Raw genomic sequence first — 24,591 nt, 5'->3', positions numbered from 1 at the left:
ACCAAATTCAGCGCTGTGCATAAAGAAAAGCACTAGAATCATACTCTCCCTAATTCCAAGAATAAGAAAGTCATCATTCCAATATTTTAGAACTGCATTTGTTAATATACTCAGAGAAAATAGACAAATTAGAGAAAGGAAGGGAGGGACAAAGAGAGGAAAGGAGGAAGGAAAGAATTTAAGAATAAAAACCTGGATTAGGGATTAACAAACATGTTCTATAAAGGGTCATTTGGTAACTATTTGGGGCTTTGCAGGCCACACAGCTCCTGTTACACAGATTCAGCCTTGCTGTTGCAGCATAAAAGCAATCACAGATGATATGTGAGCAAAGAACAAGGCTGTACTTCATCCACCAAACCAGAGAGTTGTGGACACTAAAATTCAAATTTCATACAATTTTCATATATCACAAAATATGATTCTTCCTTTGATTTTTTTCCCATCCATTTAAAAATATAAAAAGAATTCTCAGCTTCCTGAGCTACACAAAACAAATGGACCAGAATTGTCACTCCTGCTTTAGATCATTTTAAATAATTAAATAATATCTAATAGATAAATGTAATATCTAATAGATAAATTTTTTTTGCACAAAAAGATTGTAAAGAGTAATCAAATTATGAAAGTATTGAATTTTAAAACACCAGTTTTATTTCATTTTCTCTCAGAAAAAAAAGGATCTGATCTCTGTAGTGGTTAATTATATTCCTGTAAACAGAGTAACCCTTAGGAATTTCTATTTGCTTTATATCTAATCTGTAAACCTCCCAGAACGCTCATGGAGAACAATGGCGTACACAGTTTCTACATTCATTCCCTTTTTTCTTTTCTTTTCTTTTTTTTTTTTTTTTTTTGGTGCTGAACTCCAGCCAAACATTAAATTACCTTGGGAAATAAAAGGTAGGGGGAAAAGAATACAAAGATGGTCTTTGGCCTCATTTTATGAGGACATTCAATCTTAATTTGGAGAAAGAACGAAAGCTTTTCTGCTGAGAGAAGCATGAGACTGGAAAGACATACAGAGTTTCTCAGACAACCCTGGTCTGGTAAGTTTGCTGGTGACAAGGCTCCTGTTTCTATAGGTGAGATTGTAGGTCAGGTGTGTGTGTGTGTGTGTGTGTGTGTGTGTGTGTGTGTGTGTGTGTGTCTATAAATCCACACCCTTTTTTAACCAGAAACATCCAGAATACACTTCTAAGAAGAGCACTGGCCAGTTCAGGTAAGCAAGCAACTTGCAGATTACTTAAATCAGGGGTCATTCTCTATTATATTTAAATGATCTGGTTTTGCTCTTTGAAAGTAAAGGGTGGGAGAGTGAAATGAAATTGTATCTTTCTTCTGAATTTCCTGTGGTTTCATAGTTTTATTCTTCATTTATAGTAACGATGTAAACTCTAATTATTCAAAAAATGACTGTAAAAGTTATACTAGAAGTAACAATGGTTCTTTTATTGTACATTTTAAGTTTTTGTTTTATTTTAAAACAGAAATTTTTAACAATACACAAGTGAATGATTTAGGTTGAACTACTTTTGAAAAGTAATATCCTAGGTTAGGAAAACACTAACTGGCCAGTTTATAAAACCCAATTTTACATATTTTGTTATGTGCTTCCACGGTACATAAGTTACTGCAATGTCATATTCAGCTGTACCCCAAGCAGCTTAGACTTGCAAGTGGGAGTGAAGGACCCCTCAGCAAGACATACTTTACCAATGCAAGTATTGTTCATTAAAAAAAAAAAAAAATTCAAGTTGTATTGCTGTCATAGAATATAGTTAATATCTATTTTAACCAACAATATAAAACAGGAAATTAAGATTTTTATTTTGAAAGTAGAAACTATTTGACAATTGTATAAAAATGCTTGAAATTAAAAATGATTTAGTTCCCATTCAACGCTAAACTTGGCAGGTTTTAAATAGCAGATATGATAAAGTTATGCTTTCTATTTTTTAATTTAGATTCCATCATTTATCTCTGCTCCTAACAGAGAACCTTTCTAATGCTTTCTCTAGAGTAACTTTTCCTAGCTCTTCTTCCCATCCAAGATCACAGAAGAATGTGAAGGCAGTTTGAGATCCTCTTTTCAAGGAAAATGAACAGAAGCTCTTAACAGTTTCTTAAGTTTCAGGGTTTTTTCTTTGTTTGGCCTACTGTAGCTCATCCACAGAAGCTACTGACTCAGGTTAGGACTTCATTCTAGGGGTTGGGGTTGTGGCTATGGTTCAGTGGTAGAGCACTTGCTTAGCATGTATGAGGCACTGGGTTCAATTCTCAGCACCACATGTAAATAAATTTTTAAAAAACTAAAAGTCCATCAACAACTAAAAAAAAAAAAAGACTGTAACCTAATGGTGCTTCAGTTTCTCCATTGCACCTCTCAACCTGACTAAACCTGCTCTTCCCACGCTGGGATTTGTGTCCCTGCATCAGCTGTCTCTATCCCTTACTAAAATCTACCTTCTCTTTGATTCCACTTTTAAGATACAAGATAACCAGTCCTTAAGGAACAACATGACATTCTGAAATGTTTATTGGTTTAATAAGTAATAGGAACTTAAATTGGAATCCTTATCAGATTCTGTGGTTACAGTTTGACAAGGGTTTTTAGTGCCTGACTACAAAGTAATAAACGGGAAGGGAAATAATTTAAATAAAGCAGAGGCAAACATTGTCAATTCAGAGAGGAAACATGATATACACCACTACAAAAGAGAAAATACTAGAACGCAAGGAATGAGGAAATGTCTGCAGAAACCTGGAATCTGTAAACTTCACTGCTGAGTTGCTGCTTCCCCCGTGCTACAATTGCTATTTGACATTGACTAGAGTATTACAGATGTTTTGCCAATGCTGTCATTGTGTTTTACTAATCTTTCAACTTTCCTTACCTATTACAGTTAAATATAGTAACTTCCATGTTTGAGCAGGATCCATAAACAGTCTTTCACTGTATTTTGGTCAGGGAATCTCATCATTTTGGTGGGGAATTCGCTACTGAATAACACAAGTCCATGAGAAAAATGACTGAATGAAATTAAGTGAATATATAAATGCGAAGGATATAGTTACATTTATTTTGATTATTTATATGTACATTTAATTCATAGCAATGTGACAATGCTTGGCTTTTAAAAAGGGCTGAATTTATAAACTGAGGGGCAAAAGGTTGAGTAATTGTTGAAAGGACGAGAAAGACATGCGACTGCGAAGCACTGAGAGATAAGACTCATCCATACTCAATTTTTCCTGATTTCCATTTTAAGCAACATTTGTTGGTGCCTAATCTTATTTTGGTATAGAGTTAGAGTGTTTTATCGACTATTAAGTTCAGAAGAATTGAAATACAAAAAAGGTGACTAGCATCCCTGCATGCTAAAGTCACCTTTGCATTGCACTTTGTAGTTTAAATGTGATTAACTCCATCTTCTTTGAGTCTCACTGTGGGGCCGCGTGCACTACAGGGCAATCCAGAAGCAGGATTGTGGGGTCGTCACCCTGTTCTCTTTCAACTACATCTCACCATGACCAGGAGGTCCAGAACCTGACTTTTTGACATCTGCAATTTTAAAAATATTTTTAAAATAAAATGGTGAACCAAAGTTGTAGGAGGTTACACCATGTGAAATCATAGAGTGACCTGTCAGCACAGGTTCTGTCCAGTTCTTAGCCAGTGTCTTTTAATCACAGCCTGAAGGAACCCACTAGATACTGAAAATGCCTTTTGTCATCTAGCTTCTTCTGAGGGGTTCTCTGGAAGACGTGATGTTACACTCAGCTTTGGCCCTCTTCCTCTTACTTATCACAGTTTCTTCCAGCCTTGCCATTGCAATCAGAAAGGAAAAGAGACCTGCACAGACACTGTCAAGAGGTACTGTAATCTCATTTTATTTTCTAAATTCAGTCACTTGGATTGTTTTAAATATCTGGTATTTTCACCAATAGTCTCATATGAAGCAAATAATTAACTAGATGTTTGTTGTATATGACTTCAAACTTGACTTAAAAAAAAGGAACCAGTTGATTTTAGGCAGTGAATCAAACTAGCCCTCAAATAATAACAATTTTGGCATCTTTTGTAGAAATAGTGGGAAATTGATTTGATATCTATAATTTGGTAATTAGAAAATTATTGATCAATATGTCATAATGGTATCCTAAAAGCAATGTAAGATAACTCAGTATTTGCTCTGATTCCCAGTCTTCTGTTTATTAAGGCAAGAAAATAATTTGGAATGATTTTATAGAAGGTTATTCAGAAAATGTTACTTTATCCCAGCTTCTAAGAATTTTGGCTAATCATGTCCTTGCTATAATGATTCTGGAAATAACTAGTTTTAGACATCATAATCTAGACTTGTCATTGGCTACAGGTTTAGAAAACGTTTTTACTTTTCTACTTACTATTTTACTTTGTACTAAGAAACTAATATATGTTCATATACAAAAAAAATTTTCTGAATGAAAAATTCTCAGAGTTGGTTCTTATCTTTCCAGTTAACAAAATCATTTGCCCCACGTTTAATTCAAAATTATCAGTATAATCACAAATTACTTGACCACTATTTGGTAATGTGAATTAGCAAACAAATTGAAATCAACCATAGTATAATTTCAAGTTCTCAAACACTGACTTACTTTCCAAGTTCATTCATTTCTTAACAGATATGTTGAGTACCAGCCAAGTGTCCATCATTATTTACCTAAGTTAACTAATTCAACTTAAGCTGAACCAGACAAACTATTTATCTAGAAAGGCAACACTTTTTTGTTAATATAGTAAAAAGGGAAATTATTTTCCTAAATATAATTTATTATATAGATCTCTGTATACCTGATAAAATAAATGAGTTCAATAACCTTAAAATGCCAAAGACTAACGTAATCGTTTTGCCTGTCAAGACCTCCTGAGAGTAAAGTAACATACTATAACTATACCATCAGCATTCTGCATGCCCATTTTTAAATATTATTTTAAATGGTTGGTGAAATTTATGAAAATTTTATTTGCGTATGTATGTCATATCTTAAATGACTTAATTGTTCTGCTATTTTAATTATTAAACTACTGTAACAGGGAAGACAACTGATATTAGTTGAGAACCCCATCATTAAGAATTGGTATAACTTGGTGTGGTGGGGCAACGCTGGTTATCCCAGTGACTCGGGAGGCTCAGGCAGAAAAATCATGAGTTGGAAGCCAGTCTCAGCAATGGCGAGGCACTAAGAAACTCAGTAAGACTCTGTCTCTCTGAATAAAATACAAAATAGGTTTGAGGTAGCTCAGTGGTTGAGTGCCCCTGAGTTCAATCCCTGGTACCCACTTCCCTCCAATCTACATACAAAAAAAAGAATAGGTATATTTGGGCTGGGCATGATGGCACATGCCTTTAATCCCAGTGACATGGGAGGCTGAGACAGGAAGATCCCAAGTCAGCCTCAGCAACTTAGTGAGACCCTGTCTCAAAATAAAAACAAAAAGGGCTGGGGATGTGGTTCAGAGGTTAAGCACCCCTGGATTCAATACCCAGTACAAAAAAAAAAAAAAAATTGAACTATTTGGGTAAGCCTTTTATTATCTATTGCTATGTAGAAAATAAGTGAGAGAGTGAGGCTGAGAATTAATAAGGATTGAATGCAGGGTAAGAGGAAGGAGTGTGGGTCAGGAAATAACATATAGAGCCCCTTAGAATAGAGAGTGGCACCAGTTAGGTAGACAGTGATAAGGAGAAAAGGGAAGATTGATAGGGAAAAGGTGTATGCTGGTTCAAGACAGACAGTCACACACACACACACACTTAGTGACCAGGAAAATTTCTAACATCCTTTGAATCAAAAGAACCGCCCAGGACCCAGTCCAGTACCTGGCACCTAGTAGACAGTCAATAAATACACATTAAATGAATGAATAAAATCTTAGAAGACAAGAAAACAAAGTCAAAGCTAGAGACAAAATTATAGTAATGAATGTATACGCTGATGACAATTTTAAACTTTCTCCCATCTTGGGCTTATTGGGATTCTTACAAATTATAAAAAATAATTATAATATGCTTCCCCTGCAGAGCTATGAATGACTTTTTAAGAGTAGGGGTAAGGTTATTTTGCCTTTGTATTCTCAGTGGTTAGTGGAATGAGGCATATAGAAGATGAGTATTTTATATTTGGAACTAAGTTGAACAGAGTAGGGATTTTCCCATTGCGAAAGTTCCAGCATTGAATGATATTTGCAACAGAAGAGGGAAAATTAAGTAGGTGTCTAGTTTCTCTTACTGTTTTTAGAATAACTTTTATTTACTGCAAAATGTGGTATAAAGATATCACATGTACTCAAGTTGGAAAGATAATTTTTCAGGATTATTACAGGGAGGAAGAGTTCCACTAAGGCAGGATGTTCACAGAAGGTGTCTTCCAAATGTTAAGATTTTAAATCAAGAAAAACAAATCAACAACATTGCTGGTGAGAATGAAAAATGGTACAACTACTTTGGAAAACACTCAGGGAATCCTTAAAAAAAAAAATTAGAGATACCATTTTAACTCCAAAATTCCACTCCTGGTTTATACCCGAAAGAAATAAAAGTGTATACTCATTAAAAAATTTGTATACATGTGTTCAGGGCAGCATTATTTGCAAAAGCCAAGAAGTGCAAATGGCTTAAATGTTCACGATCTAATGGATGCATAAATAAAATGTGGCATATCCATATAATGCAAAGATATTCAACCATAACAAAGGAATTAAGTACTAATATATGATACTACATGTGCTAAGTGAAAGAATTTATTCACAATACATCACACACAGGGTGAACTCACTTATGTGAGAAGCCCAGATGAAGCAAACTACAGAGGCACAAAATAGATCTAGGGTTTCTTAGGGCTGAGGAAGATGGAAAGATTGCTGAGGAGGGAGGGTGATAGCTAACAAACACAAGTTTTCTTTCTGAGGTGATAAAAATGTCCTAAAATTGATCGTGGTGATGGCTGCATAATTCTGGGACTCTACTGAAAAAAAGGTGTATTTTCAATAGGCAATTTGTGTACATACATGGATTATATTTCAATAGTTATTACCAAAGGACAAACAAAGAGCAAAAAACATGAAATCATATTTATCTTGCTTCATAATTCTTGGCTATTATTTATCCATAATATCAAAACCAGAAACTGCAATCTGCACGTTTGAAACACAAAAGAGGACCTAGGTTCCAAGTAGCACCCTAATATTTCTAATTGTCACAAGAATTCAATCTGCCTCATTATCCAAAGCAATTTCTGAAAATACACTGCAGTGTTCCTAGATGTTTCATGCACATTTCTTGATGGTCTTACTCTTTAATCTCTAACATATATTCCCAACTACTTGGGTTCCCTCTCTATTCATCACTTTCTATTTCCTCTTCTCCATTCTTTTAGATGTTTCCAAAACACATGTATTTTATTGTGTTTTTAATCATGAAATTCCCACAACAGAATTTTTTCAAGCCAGAACACAAAGCAAAGTTTGGAATTCCACTTTCCTACAAGGTATACTCTCTTAGAAGGGTCAACATCCCTTGGTACCCAATATACAAAGATACTCTGGAGTCCATTCCAAAAGGTCCCTGACAGTTTTATAAAGTATGACAAGATTATTGTTATTTCCTGCCATTTTAAAAACCAGAGCCTGTGCATGATTCCAAGATGCCCTTTTAGCCATCACTAACCGTAACAGCCTTTATTACGTATTTACCAGGTTCAAGGCCATGGGCCTATTTGAATCACAGTCCTAAATCCTCCATACTATAATCTAAAAGGACAGCACTCTTTGTAAGCCAGTTAGAATTGTGTATCCTCAAAACTGCATGCTAGACAACTGCTTAGTAACTGAGTTAAATGTCTATAGTTAGATACCTGCTTATCAAAACCCCACTTCAGAACTCCTCTGTAGCTTAATTAATTAATTTCCCCTTTCTACTTCAGGATGGGGCGATGACATCATTTGGGTACAAACTTATGAAGAAGGTCTCTTCCATGCTCAGAAAAGGTAAAATACCTCTCAGTTAATTTCCATAGATCATACAGATGCCTCATAGAAGTTCCCAAAACAGGCATGTCAGCTTTTGAAGGGTTGCTTCAAGTATTTGTTCTACTCTCGTATTGGTTTGGAAAAATAGTTGCTGTTAGAATAAATTTTTTATGTTTAAAAAAAGCTATAAATACCAGTGTATTAAATTCTTCATTACCTAAGTAGGCTTTTGGAAATAAGTTATATAAACTAAACAGTATCAATAATTAGCATTAAGCATTATAAAAGCTTAAATAGGAAATTGCTTTAAGGCAACAGTTCTTCAGTTTGTCTGATCATCAAAACAATCTGGGGAGTTTTTTTCAAATGTATATTCATAGTTCATCAACCAAGTACACAATGGTCAAACTTTTTTATCCTTTGAGAAACCTCGTATTTTTTAAAATTTCCCCCCAAATTTATGAAATATCTAAAGAGCATCCAATTCTAATATTCTTTAAAGAAATATACCATATTGAATGAGAATTGGTTAAGCACTTTCAAAACTGGTCAAACATTACAATAAACGAAATCTACAGAATATAGTTCCAAATATTATTGTAACAAACAAACAGTATATCAGTAAAGTCCAGCCCTGATAAAATGAGGTTTAGTCTGGAAATTCCAGGACGATTAAAGATTATGGAAACTATTAAGTAAAATCACTTACTATCTATAAAGAGGAAAATCATACCTGTATCTTCTATCTCCACAAATGCTGGAAAAATTTTTAATAGAATACAATATCTTTGTCTAAATTTTTAAGCTGATATTTAAAAATATTAATTGATTTAAATTGAACTTAACAAAATACGTGTTCAGGGTAGCGGGTGTCAACATCATACTTACTAGGAAAACAAAGAGAAGTGCCCCGTTAATGACTGAATAAGATAACTACTAACATTGCTCTGGAGTAGACAGTGAGACTAAATGATGGTGAATGAAAGCATAAAACTTGGAAATGAGAGGATACAAGTATATTTGTACATGATGACTGCATACATGATAAACTAAAGGGAACAACAAAAACTATATGGAATAATGAAAACTCAAATTACATGAGAATAAATTGACCTCTAAAAATCAATAGCACTTAAATATATAAAATCACATTCAAATAAATTTATAAACTGTCAAATTTTAAATGGCAACCAAAAAGTTTAAATATCCCAGAACAAACTTGGCAGAAAACATACAAAAACTCTGTGAACCAAAATTGACTACCTTTAAGAGATTTAAAATATTACAATCAAATAGAAAAATGTATTGTATTCTTGGACAGAAAGACTGATCATCATAAAATGATAGTTCTCCCTATACTTAAAACATTTTAAGACAAGCGGGGGTTGTAGCTCACTAGTAGAATGCCTCCTATCATATATAAGGTCCTGGGTTCAATCCAAAAAATAATTTTTTAAGGCAATAATGATAAATTGCCTCAAGAATTTTTAAAAAGAATTCTAAAATTAAAATAAAAAATATATTTTTGCATAGTTTGTGCTGAAAATACATCAGAGGAAATTAGACCTTCAATGCTTTATAAACATGTTGTAAAACTAATAAAATAGTATATTACTGGAACAAGAATAGAATACAATGGAAAGTATAGGATTAAAATGGTTGAATATAACTGTATTAAAAATCTGCAATCAAAAGACATAGATGGAAAGGATGAAATGATGTAAAAGGATAGGAAAAAATACTGTATGTACATATAAACCAAGAAAGCAGGGACAGCTATACTTCTATCAGATAAAAAGGAATGTGAGTTTAAAAAAAAAAAAGCTATAAAAGGAAATAGTATATGATGACAATGTGATCAATTCATCAAGGAAATATGACAATTATAAACCAGTATGATGGTGTGCACTATAATCCCAGCTACTCAGGAGCCTGAAGCTGTAGGATCACAGGTTCAAAGACAGCCTTGGTAACTTATGAGGCCCTGTCTCAAAATACAAAATGAAATGGGCTGGGATGTAGCTCAGTGATAGAGTGTTTGCCCAGCATGCATGAGGCCCTGGTTTTAATCGAAAGAAAGAAATAAACAAACAAAAAAGAAAGGAAAGATGACAATTATAAATATCTATTTCCAACACGGGAGCACCTAAAGACATAAAGCAAGTATTACTAGATCTAAAGGGAGAGAGACTGTAACACAATAGTAGTTGGAAACTTCAATACCTTACTTTCAGCAATAGACAAATCATTAAGACAGAAAATGAATAGGAAAACATTAGCCCTGAGCTATACCTCAGATCAAATATACCCAACAAACTTTTCCTCCAGCAACAGCAGAAGATACATTTTTCTCAACTGCATATGGGACATTCTCCAGATAGATCATGTTAGAGCACTAAAAAGGCCTTAACAGATTTAATAAAGTTATATCAAGTATCTTTTCTGACCACAGTAGTATAAAATTAGAAATTAACAGAAATTTTAGAAAATTCCCAAATACACAGAAAGTAAATAACATGTTCCTAAATAACCACTGGGTCAAAGAAGAAATTAAAAGGGAAAATTAAAAATATCTTGAGACAAATGAAAATGGAAATACAATATGTAAAACTTATGTAATGCAACAAAAGCAGTTCCAAGAGGGAAATTTATGACACCAACATAATCTAACAGCATGCTTCAAAGAAATAGAAAAATAAGAACAAACTAAGATCAAAGTTAGTAAGCTAGTGGTAGCAAGGAAGTAAGAAATGTCAAAATAGACATAATGAAATAAGAATCTAGGAAAACAATAGAAAACACCAATGAAAATGAGATATTTTTTGATATGCAAAATTAACAAAGTATTAGGTGGACTACTAAGAAAAAAAAGACAATAATAGAAATGAAAGGGATATATTAAAACTGACATCACCTAAGTACAAAGAATCATAAAATACTATGATGAGCAATTATGTCAACAAATTTGATTAACCTAGAAAAATTAACTTCTATACACAAAAAATACCAAGATTGAATCATGAAGAAATGTAGAATTTGAACAGACCAATAATTTTTACTCATCATATAAAACTTCCATCAGAAAAAAGTTTAAAATTTGATGGCTTCACTGCTGAATTCTGCTAAGCTTTTAAAGAATACTTATCCTTCTCAAACTCTTCCAAACAATTCAGGAAGAAAAAATATTGTAAAACTCATTTAATAAGGCTAGCATCACCCTGACACAAAGTCAGACAAGGATACTACAAGAAAAGAAAATTAGAATTGGGGATGTATCTCAGTGGTTAAGCACTCTGTGTTTGAGTCCCACAAAACAAAAGAATGATTTTCCATGATTGAGTAGGCTTTATCCCTGGGATGCAAGCATCATTTAACATATGCAAATCAGTAAATGTGATACGCCACTTTAGCACAATGAAAGAAAGAAACCAGATGATCATCTCCATAGATGAAGAAAAACATTTGACAAAATTCAATGTCTATTTATAACAAAAACTCTCAACAAATTAAATACAGAAGGAACATGCCTCAACACAGTAAAGCCCTGTTTTGAGCCCTCAGCTACCATGCTTAATGGTGAAAGGTGGCAAGATTTTTCTCTAAGATCAGGAACAAAACAAGGATGCCCACTCTTACCACTTCTATTCCACATAGTACTATTGAAAGTCCTAGTCAGTGTAATTAAGCAAGAGAAAACAGTTTTAAAAAGTATCTGAATAAGAAAGGAAGGAGTTAAATCTTCTGTATTTGCATCTGACACTATTTTATATAGAATAAACCAAAAAGATTCCACCAAAAGCTATGAAAACTTAAAATTAAATTCTGTAAAGTTACAAGGAATAAAATCAACAAAAATCAATAGTGTTTCTATAAACTAAAATGAACTATCCAAAAAAAGAATTTAAAAAAATCCCATTTACAATAACTACCAGTGTATGTATGTATACACACACACACAAATATATACACACACAAGAATAAATTTAACCAAGGTGGCAGGATATATATGCACTGAACACCATAAAACATAGATGGAAGAAATTGAAGAAAATAAGAAGAAATGGAAATAAGTTCCAGATGCATGGACAAGAAGAATTTATATTGGTAAAATATCCACAGTACTCAAAGCAATTCACAGATTCAAGACAATCCTTATCAAAATTTCCATGATATTTTCCACAGAAATAGAAAAAAAAACAATCCTTAAGGAAAACAAAAATCCCATAGTCAAAGCAATCTTGAGCAGAAAGAACAAAGCTGGAGGCATTATAATCCCTGGTTTCAAAATCAACTACAAAGATATAGAAATCAAAATAGCACGGTACTAGTACAGAAATAAACCCATAGGCCCATGAAACACAAAGGAAAACCTAGATATAAACCCACACATTTATAGTCATTTTTTTTTTGTTTGTTTGTTCGTTTTGTTTTTGGTGCCAGGGATTAAGCCCAGGGTCATCCTCATGTTAAGCACATACTTTGCCACTGAGCAACACCCACAACCTGTAGTCAATTGATTTTTGATAAAGATTCTATGAACACACAATGGAATAAAGCAATCTTTTCAAAAATAGTACTTGAAAAACTGAATATCTACTAGCAAAATAAATTAGACCCTCATCTCACACCATATACAAAAAACATGCAAAAATGGATTAAAGATTTACATGTTAAGACCTTCAACTGTAAAACTACTAGAAGAAAACAGGAAGCAAGCTCCATGATAATGGCCTGAGCAATGATTATTTGAATAACACCCCAAAAGCACGGCCAACAAAAGCAAAAATAGACAAATGGGATTACATCAAGTTTCTGCAGTTAAGGAAACAATCAGCAAAGTAAAGAAAGAACCTGTGGAATGGGAGAATATAGCTGTAAACCTTGCATCTGAAAAGGGGTTAATGTTAAAATATATAAGGAACTCAAAACTACTCTGTAACATGAAAAAGGTAACTGTATTTAAAAATGGACAAAGTAGACATAAAACACTCATCATCAGAGTAATACAAATTAAAACCACAGGTGATATCACCTCATCTGTTAGATTGGTTATTACAAAGAAAATGAAAGATAGTAAGTGTTGGCGAGGATGTGGAGGAAAGGGAATCCACTGTTATAATTGAGTTGATGGATAGGCTAAAAAGCAGCAGCCAACAAATTAATGAAAAAATGCTCACAAGAAAATTAAAACCACAATGAGTATCACCTCTCACCTTTAGAATGAGTATTATCAAAAAGTTAAAAACTAACATGTCCTGGCTAGAACATAGAGAAAAAGGAACGCTTGCTCATAGTTGATGGGAACATAATGCAGTACAGCCATTATGAAAAACAGCATTGAGTTTCCTCAAAAAAATTAAAAGTAAATGCAAAATTGATGGACACACATAAGTATACATCTAAAGGATACAAAATCAGTATGTCTGTGAGATATCCACATTTTCATGTTTATTGCAGCAGTATTCACAATAGCCAAAATAAGGAATCAACCTAGTTGTCCATAAATAAATGAATTCAGAAAATGTGGTACATATATACTATGGAATATAAATTAGTCTTTAAAAGAATGAAATTAGGTTATTTGCAAGAACATGGATGAATCTGGAGAATATTGTGTTATTTGAAATAATCCAGCACAAAGAGACAAATACTGCATGATCTAACATATCTGGAATTTTAAAACTTCAAACTCAGAAAAAGAAAGTAAAATTGCGGTTACCAGAGTATATCAGTGGGGTTGGAGGGTGGAATGAGGGGGGGCAAGGAGATATTGGAGAGATGTTGGTCATAGAACACATATTTCAGTTAGATAGGAAGTATATATTCAAGAGAAAGATTATGCACCATGATGGCAATAGTTAATGACAATGTATCATATACTTGAAAATTGCCAAGAGAGTAAATTTTACTTGTTCTTACCATAAAAAGTGTGTGAAGAAATGCTTATGTTTAAAACCTCAATTAGCCCCTCTGCAATGTATAGATGTATCAAAACATGTTATACACCATAAATAAAAAACCTAATATAAACATAAATATATACAATTCTCCCTGTCAATTAAATTAATCATCTGATATTAGAGGAATTTTTTACATGATGAGTGGTATTTTAAATCAGGGCTAAGAGACATAGATTATGAAATAATTAGTATTAAAGAGAATTTGGTAGTCATCTGGAAAAAAATTTAAAAATTGGATCCTTACCTCACACATTTATACCAAAACAGATTAAAAAGATGTAATTTTACAAAAAAGAAATTGTTGAGGTACTAGAAAATACTATTGCAAAGATTTATTTAAGTACTTACAATAAGGGAAGTCTGAGATCAGGCAAGATGAAAATAAAGATATTCAATTCTCATCCTAGATCCTCCTGTTGCCTTACCAGATTCCTGCCCTTTAGGTTTAAGTATGGCCCAATTAAAGAAAAGGAGAAAATAAAAAGAAGCTACTAAAGTATGCAATATATTGAATACATGAATTTTCTGCATAACAAAGTAAGCAAAGGAAAAAGGTAGAGAGAGAGAGAGAGAGAAACTGTTGTATATATTTCTCTAGTATACAAAGCATTCCTAAAAATTGATGGGAGAATATTCAAATCAATAGAAAAAAAAATAACAAAGGATGTGGTTGTTCGCTGAACAGAAAAATAAGTAACTCAAACATAAGATTGGCTTAGCTGTTTCATAAGAAAATAAAACCACCTTAATTTCTTTCTTTGACTACTGGATAAAAGAAAAGCTTAAAACTTGATAACTAGTTTTAGTGAAAGTAGAGGTAGTTACCACTCACATTACCAGAGTGAATATGAATTGGTATAGCTTCTATGCAGTGTATTTCAAAATTAAAAGCACACACACTCTTTGATCTAGAAATTGTTTCTGAAATTTATTCACAGAAATACCTACCCATGCACAAAATCTTATGTAACTACATGTTCACCAAATAAATGTTCATACATCTAAACATTTAGAAACAATCTAAAATGGGAGATTGAAAGAAATTTAAATACCCTTCTTCAAGAGGTGTGACTTAAATTAAAATATATCTATTTAATGGAACATAGTACAAAAGAGCAGTGGAATTGTATCTATGATACATGTTATGTTAAAGCTCAATGCAAATACATGTGTGCTAGTATTTGTTTTTATTTTATTGTATTTTTGAGATAGTGTCTTGCTAAGTTACCCAGGCTGGGCTGCCTTAGTCTGAGTAGTTGGTATTATAGGCATGTGTCACTGAACCCAGTCTGTGCTGCTTTTTTTTTTACTTGCAATACTGGGGACTGAACCCAAGACCTTGTGCATGCTAGCCAAGAGCTCTACCACTGAGCTACACACCCAGACCCCTGCATTTTTTTGTTTATTTGTGTCTTTTGGGGAATTTAAATGAATATGTACATACACATATATGCATGAATATAGATTTATCTAATACATATACATACTCAAGAAAACCTGAGAAATAATACTGCTTACAGTGGGAGAAAGAATTTTTACCATTTTAATTTTTGAATTTTAAAGCAACTGAAATTGGCATCTATTTTAAAAAGTAGAGAAATTACGAAGATTATTCACCAAATGATGCTAAGCATTGAGGTTTTTGTAGGCTCTAATTCTAGGGAGTCTCAAAAATACAGCTACTAAATGCTATCTTTCTTTCAACTTATGTTTCTTACAATCTGAAGTGCTAGTACATGAGGTTTGAACTAAGAGGCCACCCATTTTTATACAGCGTGAAAGCTAAAAATGATGATTAATTTAAAAACGTTTAATAAAAATCAAAAGGATGATATTTTGTGACATGTGAAAATTACGTAAAATTCAAATTTTAGAGTCTATAAATAAGGTTCTACTGCAACAGCTACATTCATTTTTTTAAACTCATTCTTTATGGCTGTTTCTATGTGATAATGGCAGAGTTGAGTACTTGCAAATGAAACCGCATGGCCTGCAAACTCTCAAATATTTACTTTCTGTTCCTACTGAAAAAAATCTGGAGTCTCATTTTAGACTGTTGCTACTTCGACTTCTGCCAAAAATATTCCTGTGCTTTTCTTGAAATGGAAGAGTGTCTCAGTTTGAATGTGTGAACAGCTCATTCATAACTGAACCGTTAAAAGTGAGTCTTCTATGCTCCTGATAAATTTTTCCTTGGATTCTAATTGCCCAAAAATCTGAAAGTGAAGTTAGTTTTCCAAGTGTTACTTCAATCCCTCTTCCTAAACACTGCTGTGCTTGTTTCCAGTAGTTATGTAGTTGCTGGGAAGAAACAGCAGCACTTCAGGAAAACAGAAGGACTCAACACTAAACTGTTGGTCTGTCTCAGGACACCTACATCCCCTAGGCTCAACCAGTTGTTTGGTAGCAAAATGCTTGTAACATCTGAGTTCTAAAGTTGAGAGAATGGATTTTAAATGTTATCACTATAAAAAAAATCAAATATTCTTACACTTAGTTTTCTATTAACAAAAAGTGGGGGTATTTTTAGTCTAGTCTTTTTTACCAACAAGTTTGAAGTTGTTGGCAAATGCCAGATTTCTTACTTTATATAAATCTTCAAAGATAAGTTGTAGTATTTATTCTTACCTAAAATTTACTTAAATTCCAGGTTTGAAGATTAAAGAAAATTATTAGCAGTTCAAAGTTTATGTTTAACACTTTTTGAGACTGAAATATTAAAAAGTAAAGCATAGATTTGTGCGATAGCAGCATTTTATATGATTATATCTGTTCATTGTATTTTTTTAAAGATTTGTGCTGAATAAAATATATACCAGAATCTATCTCCCTTTTTTTTTTTTTTTTTTTTTTCCAGTTACACTTGTTTTTTTTTTAATAACTCCTTTCTGTCACCGGGCAGCGGGCAGCCCTGGTGACACCAGGGAGAAGGGGGAGACACTACGGAGGAAAGAACAGGAGCAGAGGGTGGCACAGGAAAGGATAAAGGGGACCTCTGGGGGACTGAGATGAGTACAGGGGGAGGCTACGGGTCCCTGAGGCTGGTGATTGGACTCTGATGTGGGGATGGTGGTGAAAGGAAGGGGCAACTCTGAACAGGAAGGACAAAGGAACCTCAGAAGTCCCGTCAGATTAACTACTGAAATGTCCATCTGAATCTCAGTCCTGCCATTGGCTGAGTCACAGTATTTCAACTTCTGAGCCTGTGGATCCTCATCAGTGACAGACAGGAAGCCCTGACTTAGTAGTGTCAAAAGACTCTGCTGGGCACTATATAGAAATGCACAGAGACCAAGACCAAGCTCCAAATCATTGTCCTAAAAGATCCAATTCTCCCATTTGTCTCAAATTTATAGAGCAGTTTTTAAAAGGCAAAAGATTCTCATCTTTCATCACCTCTTCAGACAGTAAGTACTTAATACAAAGTTATAGAATAAGCTTCAAAATCAATTGAAGGGAACATCTGTCTACAACTGAGGGACAGGAACTATAGACCCCCAAATATTCATAATATTCTCAGGATTAAAGACACATTTTAAAATTCAGCCTATATATCTTATTCTGCTTTGTATTGCTATAACAAAATACCTAAAGATAGGTAATTTATAAAAATAGGTTTATTTAGTTCACAGTTCTAGAGGTTCAAAAGCCTGGCACCAGCATCTGCTTGAATCTGGTAAGGGACTCTTGGCAGATGGCATCACACAGAATGAGTGCATGTAGAAAAGAGAGACGCTGGAGGTTCCAGGCTCACTGATAACAATGTGTTCTTTTGGGAACTAATCCAATCCTAGGGGACCAGAGCCACTCCAATGAGACAGCACTAATACATTCATGAGTGTGGCGCCCCCATGACCTCATTACCTTATAACCAGACTCCACGCTTACCACCAGCACACTGGGCACCAATCTTCTAGTACCAAACCTTTGGGGGAACAAACCACATCCAAATCATAATTCTGTTATCCCTTACTATAGTTAATATTCTCTTTATTCTCTTAACGTAAAGAGCAAGGAAGTAAATTAGCTACCATTAAAACCTTTGTTTGCAGATTGTAAATTGGTATAAGAATGAAAAGATGTGTAAACTGTCAAATATTACTAGCCTTTCTGTAAAAATAAATATTTGACTCTCCTGAAATCATATACCAAGTAGTCTGTGGAAATGAATATTTTGTTCATAATATCTCTTCATCTTTGAAGATAGAATTGATTTTTATTTATCTAACTGCACTATCATGTACATAAGGCTCAACCACTACGCTTGTTAGGCTGCAGATTCCTGGACCCCATAGCTAGCAATTTTGATTGAGCAGGTCTCGGATGGAAACTATGAATTTACATTTCTAACATGCTAGTTGATGACCTTCATGCTATTAGTTATGGGGCTAAATTGCTATAGACTATATTGCTATGATATGTAAATCTGAGATTATAATCTTATCAAAGGTAACAAAATTTTGTCTAATTCCACTGCATGTTTTGACTCAATGTTGACCTCCTAACATTCCATACTTTTTTTTTTTTTTTTTTTTTTTTTTTTTTAGTAACAAGCCATTGATGGTTATTCATCACTTGGAAGACTGTCAATACTGCCAAGGTAATTTTATTTCTGAGATCTTGTTATATATCCAATATGATGTAGAAAGAAAATGTGACCTAATAAGAGCAGTTGTGAAGACACTATGCAAATACCATTTTTTGAAAGATAGAATACCACCATTTTACCAAGATGCCTAAAGTCTACAATGACTGCTAGAGATCTACTGAATGTATTTCTATTATATGCCCTTTGGAATTTAATATCCCTCTTCTTCCCATAAAAAGGGAGAGCAAATGGGAAAATGTGCTAAAAGAACTTGTTTTAACCAATAAGTCAATGAGTCATAAGGGGTTAAAACTAGTGTCCCCATCGATTTGATTATTCCTTGGACAGACTGTCACTCATTGCTTCCCAATGAGGGACTAAGTGGCAAAAGATCAACAAACCACTTACACCCAAGTTGTTGCCACAAACAAATGCAAAACACAAGCTTTATTTTGCAATGTTATATTGAAGATGTTTTGATCCTTAAAACTAAAATTTTCTTTTCCCTCACAGCACTAAAAAAAGTATTTGCCCAAAATGAAGAAATACAAGAAATGGCTCAGAATAATTTCATCATGTTGAATCTCATGGTACATGAACTCGACAATATTATCCTTTGAATACTTTTTTTTTCTATTTTCAAAACATACAGTTAAGTATTGGTTGATGTAGAATATTATATAGAATTGTAAAAGACCAAAATTTAGAATCTACTAAATTTAGTTCACATAAAATATTTGCATGTTAATTGTCAAAATCATCTAATCCAATAACAATCATTTCTTTCTTCTTCTGCTAGCATGAGACCACTGACAAGAATTTATCACCTGATGGGCAGTATGTGCCTAGAATCATGTTTGTTGGTATGTGTATAATCTCATTGTGTCAGACTTACAAACTTGATATGAATCTCAACATTCTTGCTTCTGTTTGTTTTTAAATGCTAACTCAAGTTCTATTATTATTAAAAGGAAGTCATTTCTAACACAATCATATTATGCTGTTAGTTCTATAGTAAAACTTCACTATTTTATTTGTAAAGTTTATTTTTTAAAAGTGACTTATGCTATTAAATCAATATCCCAATGTATTTTCAGTATAGTGCCCCAAACTAGCGAGAATTAAACAGAGTTATAACACACTAAAAGGAAAATTTAGGTTAATTCTTCCTAAGTTCACATATATAGAAACTAATTTTGCTTGTAAATTTGCTTGACATTTGTTTTAGAGTAGGAGAGGAAAAAACAATTTTTAAAACATGTTGATAGTATTTCAGTGACTTGTTTTTTCATATTGTTTTGTTTTTTCTTGACAGACCCTTCCCTAACAGTCAGAGCTGATATAACTGGAAGATACTCCAACAGATTGTATACATATGAACCTCAGGATTTACCATTATGTAAGTATTCAAGAAGTGCCTTGGACAGTGGTAATAGCTGACCTGTGACCATTAAAAGGGCCAGTGAAGACCTATCTTGGTGCTGTCTTCAAACCACAATCACAGCACAGTGGTGGTAAAATGAAAACTCCTACCTCCCACCAAAATCTGAATTTCTGGGACACCTCAGAATCTTTACTTTAAAAGGGATGCTGAAGCGTTCTTATGATCACTAAATTCTGAGACAACTGAAAAGAACTTGGTATGCATTATAATGATACAACGTCAAGGAAGTACATTCCTTTGATTTCCTCAAATGGTAATGGTTAAATGTTTTTGTCTTCCTTTAAGGACTATGAGCAAGAAGGTAGAGACTCTGATCCATTTTTAACAACATTTACTATTAACTATATTTAATAAGACAATTATGCCTCTCGGATCCAGCAATACTAGGTCAGTTAATAACTGATTAAAGAGAAAATACCTACTCCCTCTGATAAATTGTTTATCATAAATAAATTTGATCTGATCTAATCTGTAAATTTACATGTACATCTTTAGCATAAAATTCTTCAATGTCACTTGATGAATTCTCATGTTTTCAGAGCTATTAATTTAAATGGACTGATTTCAGATTCTACAAAAAATTATTTCATTTGATTGCTTTCATTTACTAATATTTCAATGTCTTTACTTTTATTTCAGTGATAGAAAACATGAAAAGAGCATTAAGACTTATTCAATCAGAGTTATGAGAAATGATGGAACATTGTCTTCAATTTTGAGGTCAAATATCATGAAGAAAATCTCTGACTCACTGACAAATACTAAGTGTGCAAGTATATGGATTTTATATACTATTTAGATTTTTTTAATGTGTTTTAAATATTCTTATGATAAAATGATATTTCAATAAATGTTGAGACATGAACATGACAATGTAGTAGTTTGAGATTTATCTGCATCAACAGCAAGAAAGCTGTTGTACGCCAAGAATTATGATAGAGGCAGAAGGACATAAATAAGAGGCATCTATTCTGGTTGCTTCTATTTCCACACCTCTCATTCTAGTCTCTCCACTGTATCTATCATACTAGTGTACATCATAAATGATCTTCATAGTACCAAAACAAATGCATGCATTCTGATAACTTCTTATTTGAATAGCTTAATGCAGGGAAAACAACTTACTTCTTTTCCTCCTTTAGATCTAGATATACATTTAAAACCCAATTACAATAAATTTACAATATAATTTAAGAATCCACCATATGTTTTCCATAATTATTGAGTAGATACTTTAAAAGTTTTAATATTTTAAGAAAAGTTTAACTTATCCAGGAAGATTAAAAAATTTCTCCAGTTAACTAGCAGATCATTCTGAAATAATCAGATATCCAACTACCAACTCAGTTCTTCACAGGAAGCTTCCAGAGGATCAATCATGTCTTCTACTCTTTTAAATAACAACAAGAAAGTTCCTGCTAATGGAAATGCCATAGTCAGCAGGGTTAATGACCAGAAGACAGAAAATGTTTTAGGTGGGCGAAACTTTTCCCAGCAAAATTCAGATTTTGAATTTGACAAAATCTGAATTGTTTTGAAATATAAGACTATATTTTTTGGTTAGGGGGAGAGGGATAGCTGGTATTGAACTCAGGCACACTCAACCACTGAGCCACATCCCCAGCCCTATTTTGTATTTTATTTAGAGACAGGGTCTCACTGAACTGCTTAGCGCCTCGCCTGTGCTGAGGCTGGTTTTGAACTGGTGATCCTCCTGTCTCAGCCCCTGGGATTACAGGAGTACACCACCACACCCAGCCAAGAGTGTATTTTTATATGAAATAGATATACAATGTCTATAACCTAGACATTTGAATAATTCCAATGTTTGATGAGTCAGAGAAAGAAACATTTTCTCTAGTGGTAGCACCATTCTGTTACTTTTAAATACACCTTGACTAAACTAATCTATTTAAATATAATGGGTTACATAACCATCAGTATTAAATATCTAGTTATATTATTTGGCAAACAAGTATTAAATATTCTATTTTAATTTTATATTATATCTCATTTTTATTTTTTATATCAAAGTTAATTTTTAAATGAATGCCTGATTTCCAAATGGACTGGCATTCTCTGATTTAATTTAAACTTAAAGACTAAATTAAACTAAAATTAAATACTAAATTTAAAGACTAAAGTAATAAAGTTGATTTCATTTTTGCATAAATTGCAGAGGTAGAAAATGTGACAGTAATTTGCTGTGAACTATGGAAGAAATCAGTTCATAACTTAGTTGTTAAGAATAAATAACACTGAGCATTCACTTATTTTTCCTTAAAGATGTTATTAAATGATAAATTGTTCTTGATAATAAAAACAGACATACCTTTATATTTTAACATACATTTAATTTTATTATGCATAATTATATATACTAATACTATACACATAATTATTTTATATGAATTATATCAGAAAGTGTAGCCTTGCAACCAATTTTTTCTTTCTCTACCCTACTTTACCAACTAAACTCTATGTCCTAGTTGATCTTTCTAAGTATCTTCACTATACAAAATTGCATGTTTTGATTCCATCACCTCTAACTTTGCCCCTGCCTTTGAAATGTAGGACTACACACAGAGACTGTGTTGGGGAGGGTGCATGTAATATGTACTTCCATCTCTGCTCATAAACTCCAAACAATTATTTTTTCCTTAACATCCAAGGAAAAAAATCACTAATATCAACTATCTGAAATAGTACACACAGTTCTGTGTGCCTAGGCATTTGTATAAAGGAGCTTTCAGAGACTTAATTTGCATTTCAAAGAGAGATAATAGTCAAAAAGTTATGTATTAAATATTATCTAGAATAGGATTGTCAGATGAGTACAGGGCATTCAGTTAAATTTAAATCAGAGATAGACAACTTTTTCAATATAAGTATGTCCTGTGCAATATTTGGGACATACTTATACTAAAATCTGTTTATCTGAAACTTCAGATTTAACTGGATGACATTTCTATTTTAGGTGCTAATTCTAGCAACCCTGCTCATATTTATTGTACTAGAGCTTCCTTCTCCAATTTTTTTTTGCCTCAAATAACATTTATATTTCAAGTCAATATCTCAATTTCTGAAATCAGAACATTCTGAATTAATAATTATATAGCTTTTAATCCTTCCCAATTATCCAACGTCTAATTTCTACTCTGTGCCAGATACTACATTTAGTATTGTGGATCTAAAGATGGAATGGAGAAAAATAAGACAATCTTGCTCCCTCTGAAGAATTCAGTCTAGTGGTAAGATGCACATATCATGGACAGGAACCAACTCATTATTAAACAATGTTAAAGGACGATGTGGATCAACACTGCAAGGTCCAACTGTCTAATAGGGCTGTCAGGTTTCACACGAGGTGCCTCACCCAGGAGTCTGGAATGGTATGAGGTCTTCCATCATTACAGAAACCAAAATGATAAAGTAGAAAATTAAAAGTATACTGTAGGGGCTAAGAAAATTCATGTTCATTGGTTTAACTGTAAAATATAAAAACATACAAAGTTTCCTTGTTAGGATCTCTCAAAATTTTAGAGTTAAGAAGAGTGTGCTAAGCTTCAGGCCAATTTACCTTTTTTAACACATTGATTTACATACACACAAAGATTTCTAAAAATGTGCTTAAGATTTACAATAATGCTTCCTGAAACAAAATTATATGCAATCTGTGTATTCATGAACATCCTTACTTAATGAAGAATTCTTCAATAAGGATTCTTCTACATCTAAAATGTGTTTCTTATCTACCTTTTTCACTGAGCAGTTTTCTAAGAGCTAGAAAACTCTTAGAAGAAGTAAGACAGTCTCTTTTCCCACTCCCCCACTCATACATACATACACACTCATTTTTTTCCCTCACAAAATCAATTCTGTTGAGTGTTGGAAGTGGGCAGGGTTGTGGACAGCAACCACAACAGGATTTTTTTAAACACTTGACTGACTGGTGTTTACAGTGATTCCATTTACGTACATCAGTCTACAAACATTTCCACTAAAATGCAATTGGATATATTCTGTGTACTTATTGCTACAATTTCTAGAAATACATTTATTTTTCCAAAGGAGGTTGAACTGTACCCCTCAAAAAAATTCGTAGGTTGAAGTCCTAATCCCTACTACTTCAAATACAACCTTATTTAGAAATAAGGTCACTGATGATGTAATTAGTTAAAATGAGATCATATTGAAATAGGGTGGGTCCAATATGACTGGTGTCCACATAAAAGGAGAAATTTGGACACAGAGACATGCATTCAGAAAGAACACATATAAACATGAAAGCAGTGATTGAGGTCATGCAGCAACAGCAAGGGTTACCATCAGGCCTACTGGGTGAGAAGCATAGAAGAGATTCTCATTCACAGACCTCAGAAGGAAGTAGCCCTGCTAACATCTTGCTCTCAGACCTCTCACCTGCAAAATTGTGAGAAAATAAATCTACTTTTCTGAGTGCCCTAGCAAAGCAGTACAGATGCTTTTCCCTCCCATGCCCAACTTGCAGGAATCCACAATGGGTAGGGAAACACCAAAACTTTCCAACACACATTTCAGAAGAAGCCCTACTAAAATGGAA

At 33.3% G+C, this 24,591-nt stretch overlaps 1 protein-coding gene across 4 annotated transcripts in view; it reads left to right on the top strand.

Annotated features, from left to right (window-relative positions):
• Positions 1–884: 884 nt before the first annotated feature.
• Positions 885–24,591, top strand: part of Agr3 (anterior gradient 3, protein disulphide isomerase family member) — a 35,911-nt gene continuing 12,204 nt past the window's right edge. The window contains exons 1-9 of one of the 4 annotated variants that reach the window (XM_047559919.1): positions 963–1,049; positions 1,179–1,222; positions 3,742–3,877; positions 7,972–8,035; positions 18,525–18,577; positions 19,079–19,155; positions 19,365–19,428; positions 19,881–19,964; positions 20,649–20,876. In XM_047559919.1, coding sequence (XP_047415875.1) covers positions 3,772–3,877; positions 7,972–8,035; positions 18,525–18,577; positions 19,079–19,155; positions 19,365–19,428; positions 19,881–19,964; positions 20,649–20,698 — 498 coding nt within the window. In that variant the 5' untranslated portion in view covers positions 963–1,049; positions 1,179–1,222; positions 3,742–3,771 and the 3' untranslated portion in view covers positions 20,699–20,876. Of the gene's footprint in view, positions 1,050–1,178; positions 1,223–3,741; positions 3,878–7,971; positions 8,036–18,524; positions 18,578–19,078; positions 19,156–19,364; positions 19,429–19,880; positions 19,965–20,648; positions 20,877–24,591 lie in introns of those variants that run through there. The other 3 variants (XM_047559918.1, XM_047559917.1, XM_047559920.1) reach the window with 3 other exon arrangements.

The sequence above is a fragment of the Sciurus carolinensis genome, chromosome 8, assembly GCF_902686445.1.
Source record: "Sciurus carolinensis chromosome 8, mSciCar1.2, whole genome shotgun sequence".
Taxonomy (NCBI): Eukaryota; Metazoa; Chordata; class Mammalia; order Rodentia; family Sciuridae; genus Sciurus; species Sciurus carolinensis.
Note: the sequence above shows the minus strand (reverse complement) of the source record. Positions and strands in the feature narration are given on the sequence as shown.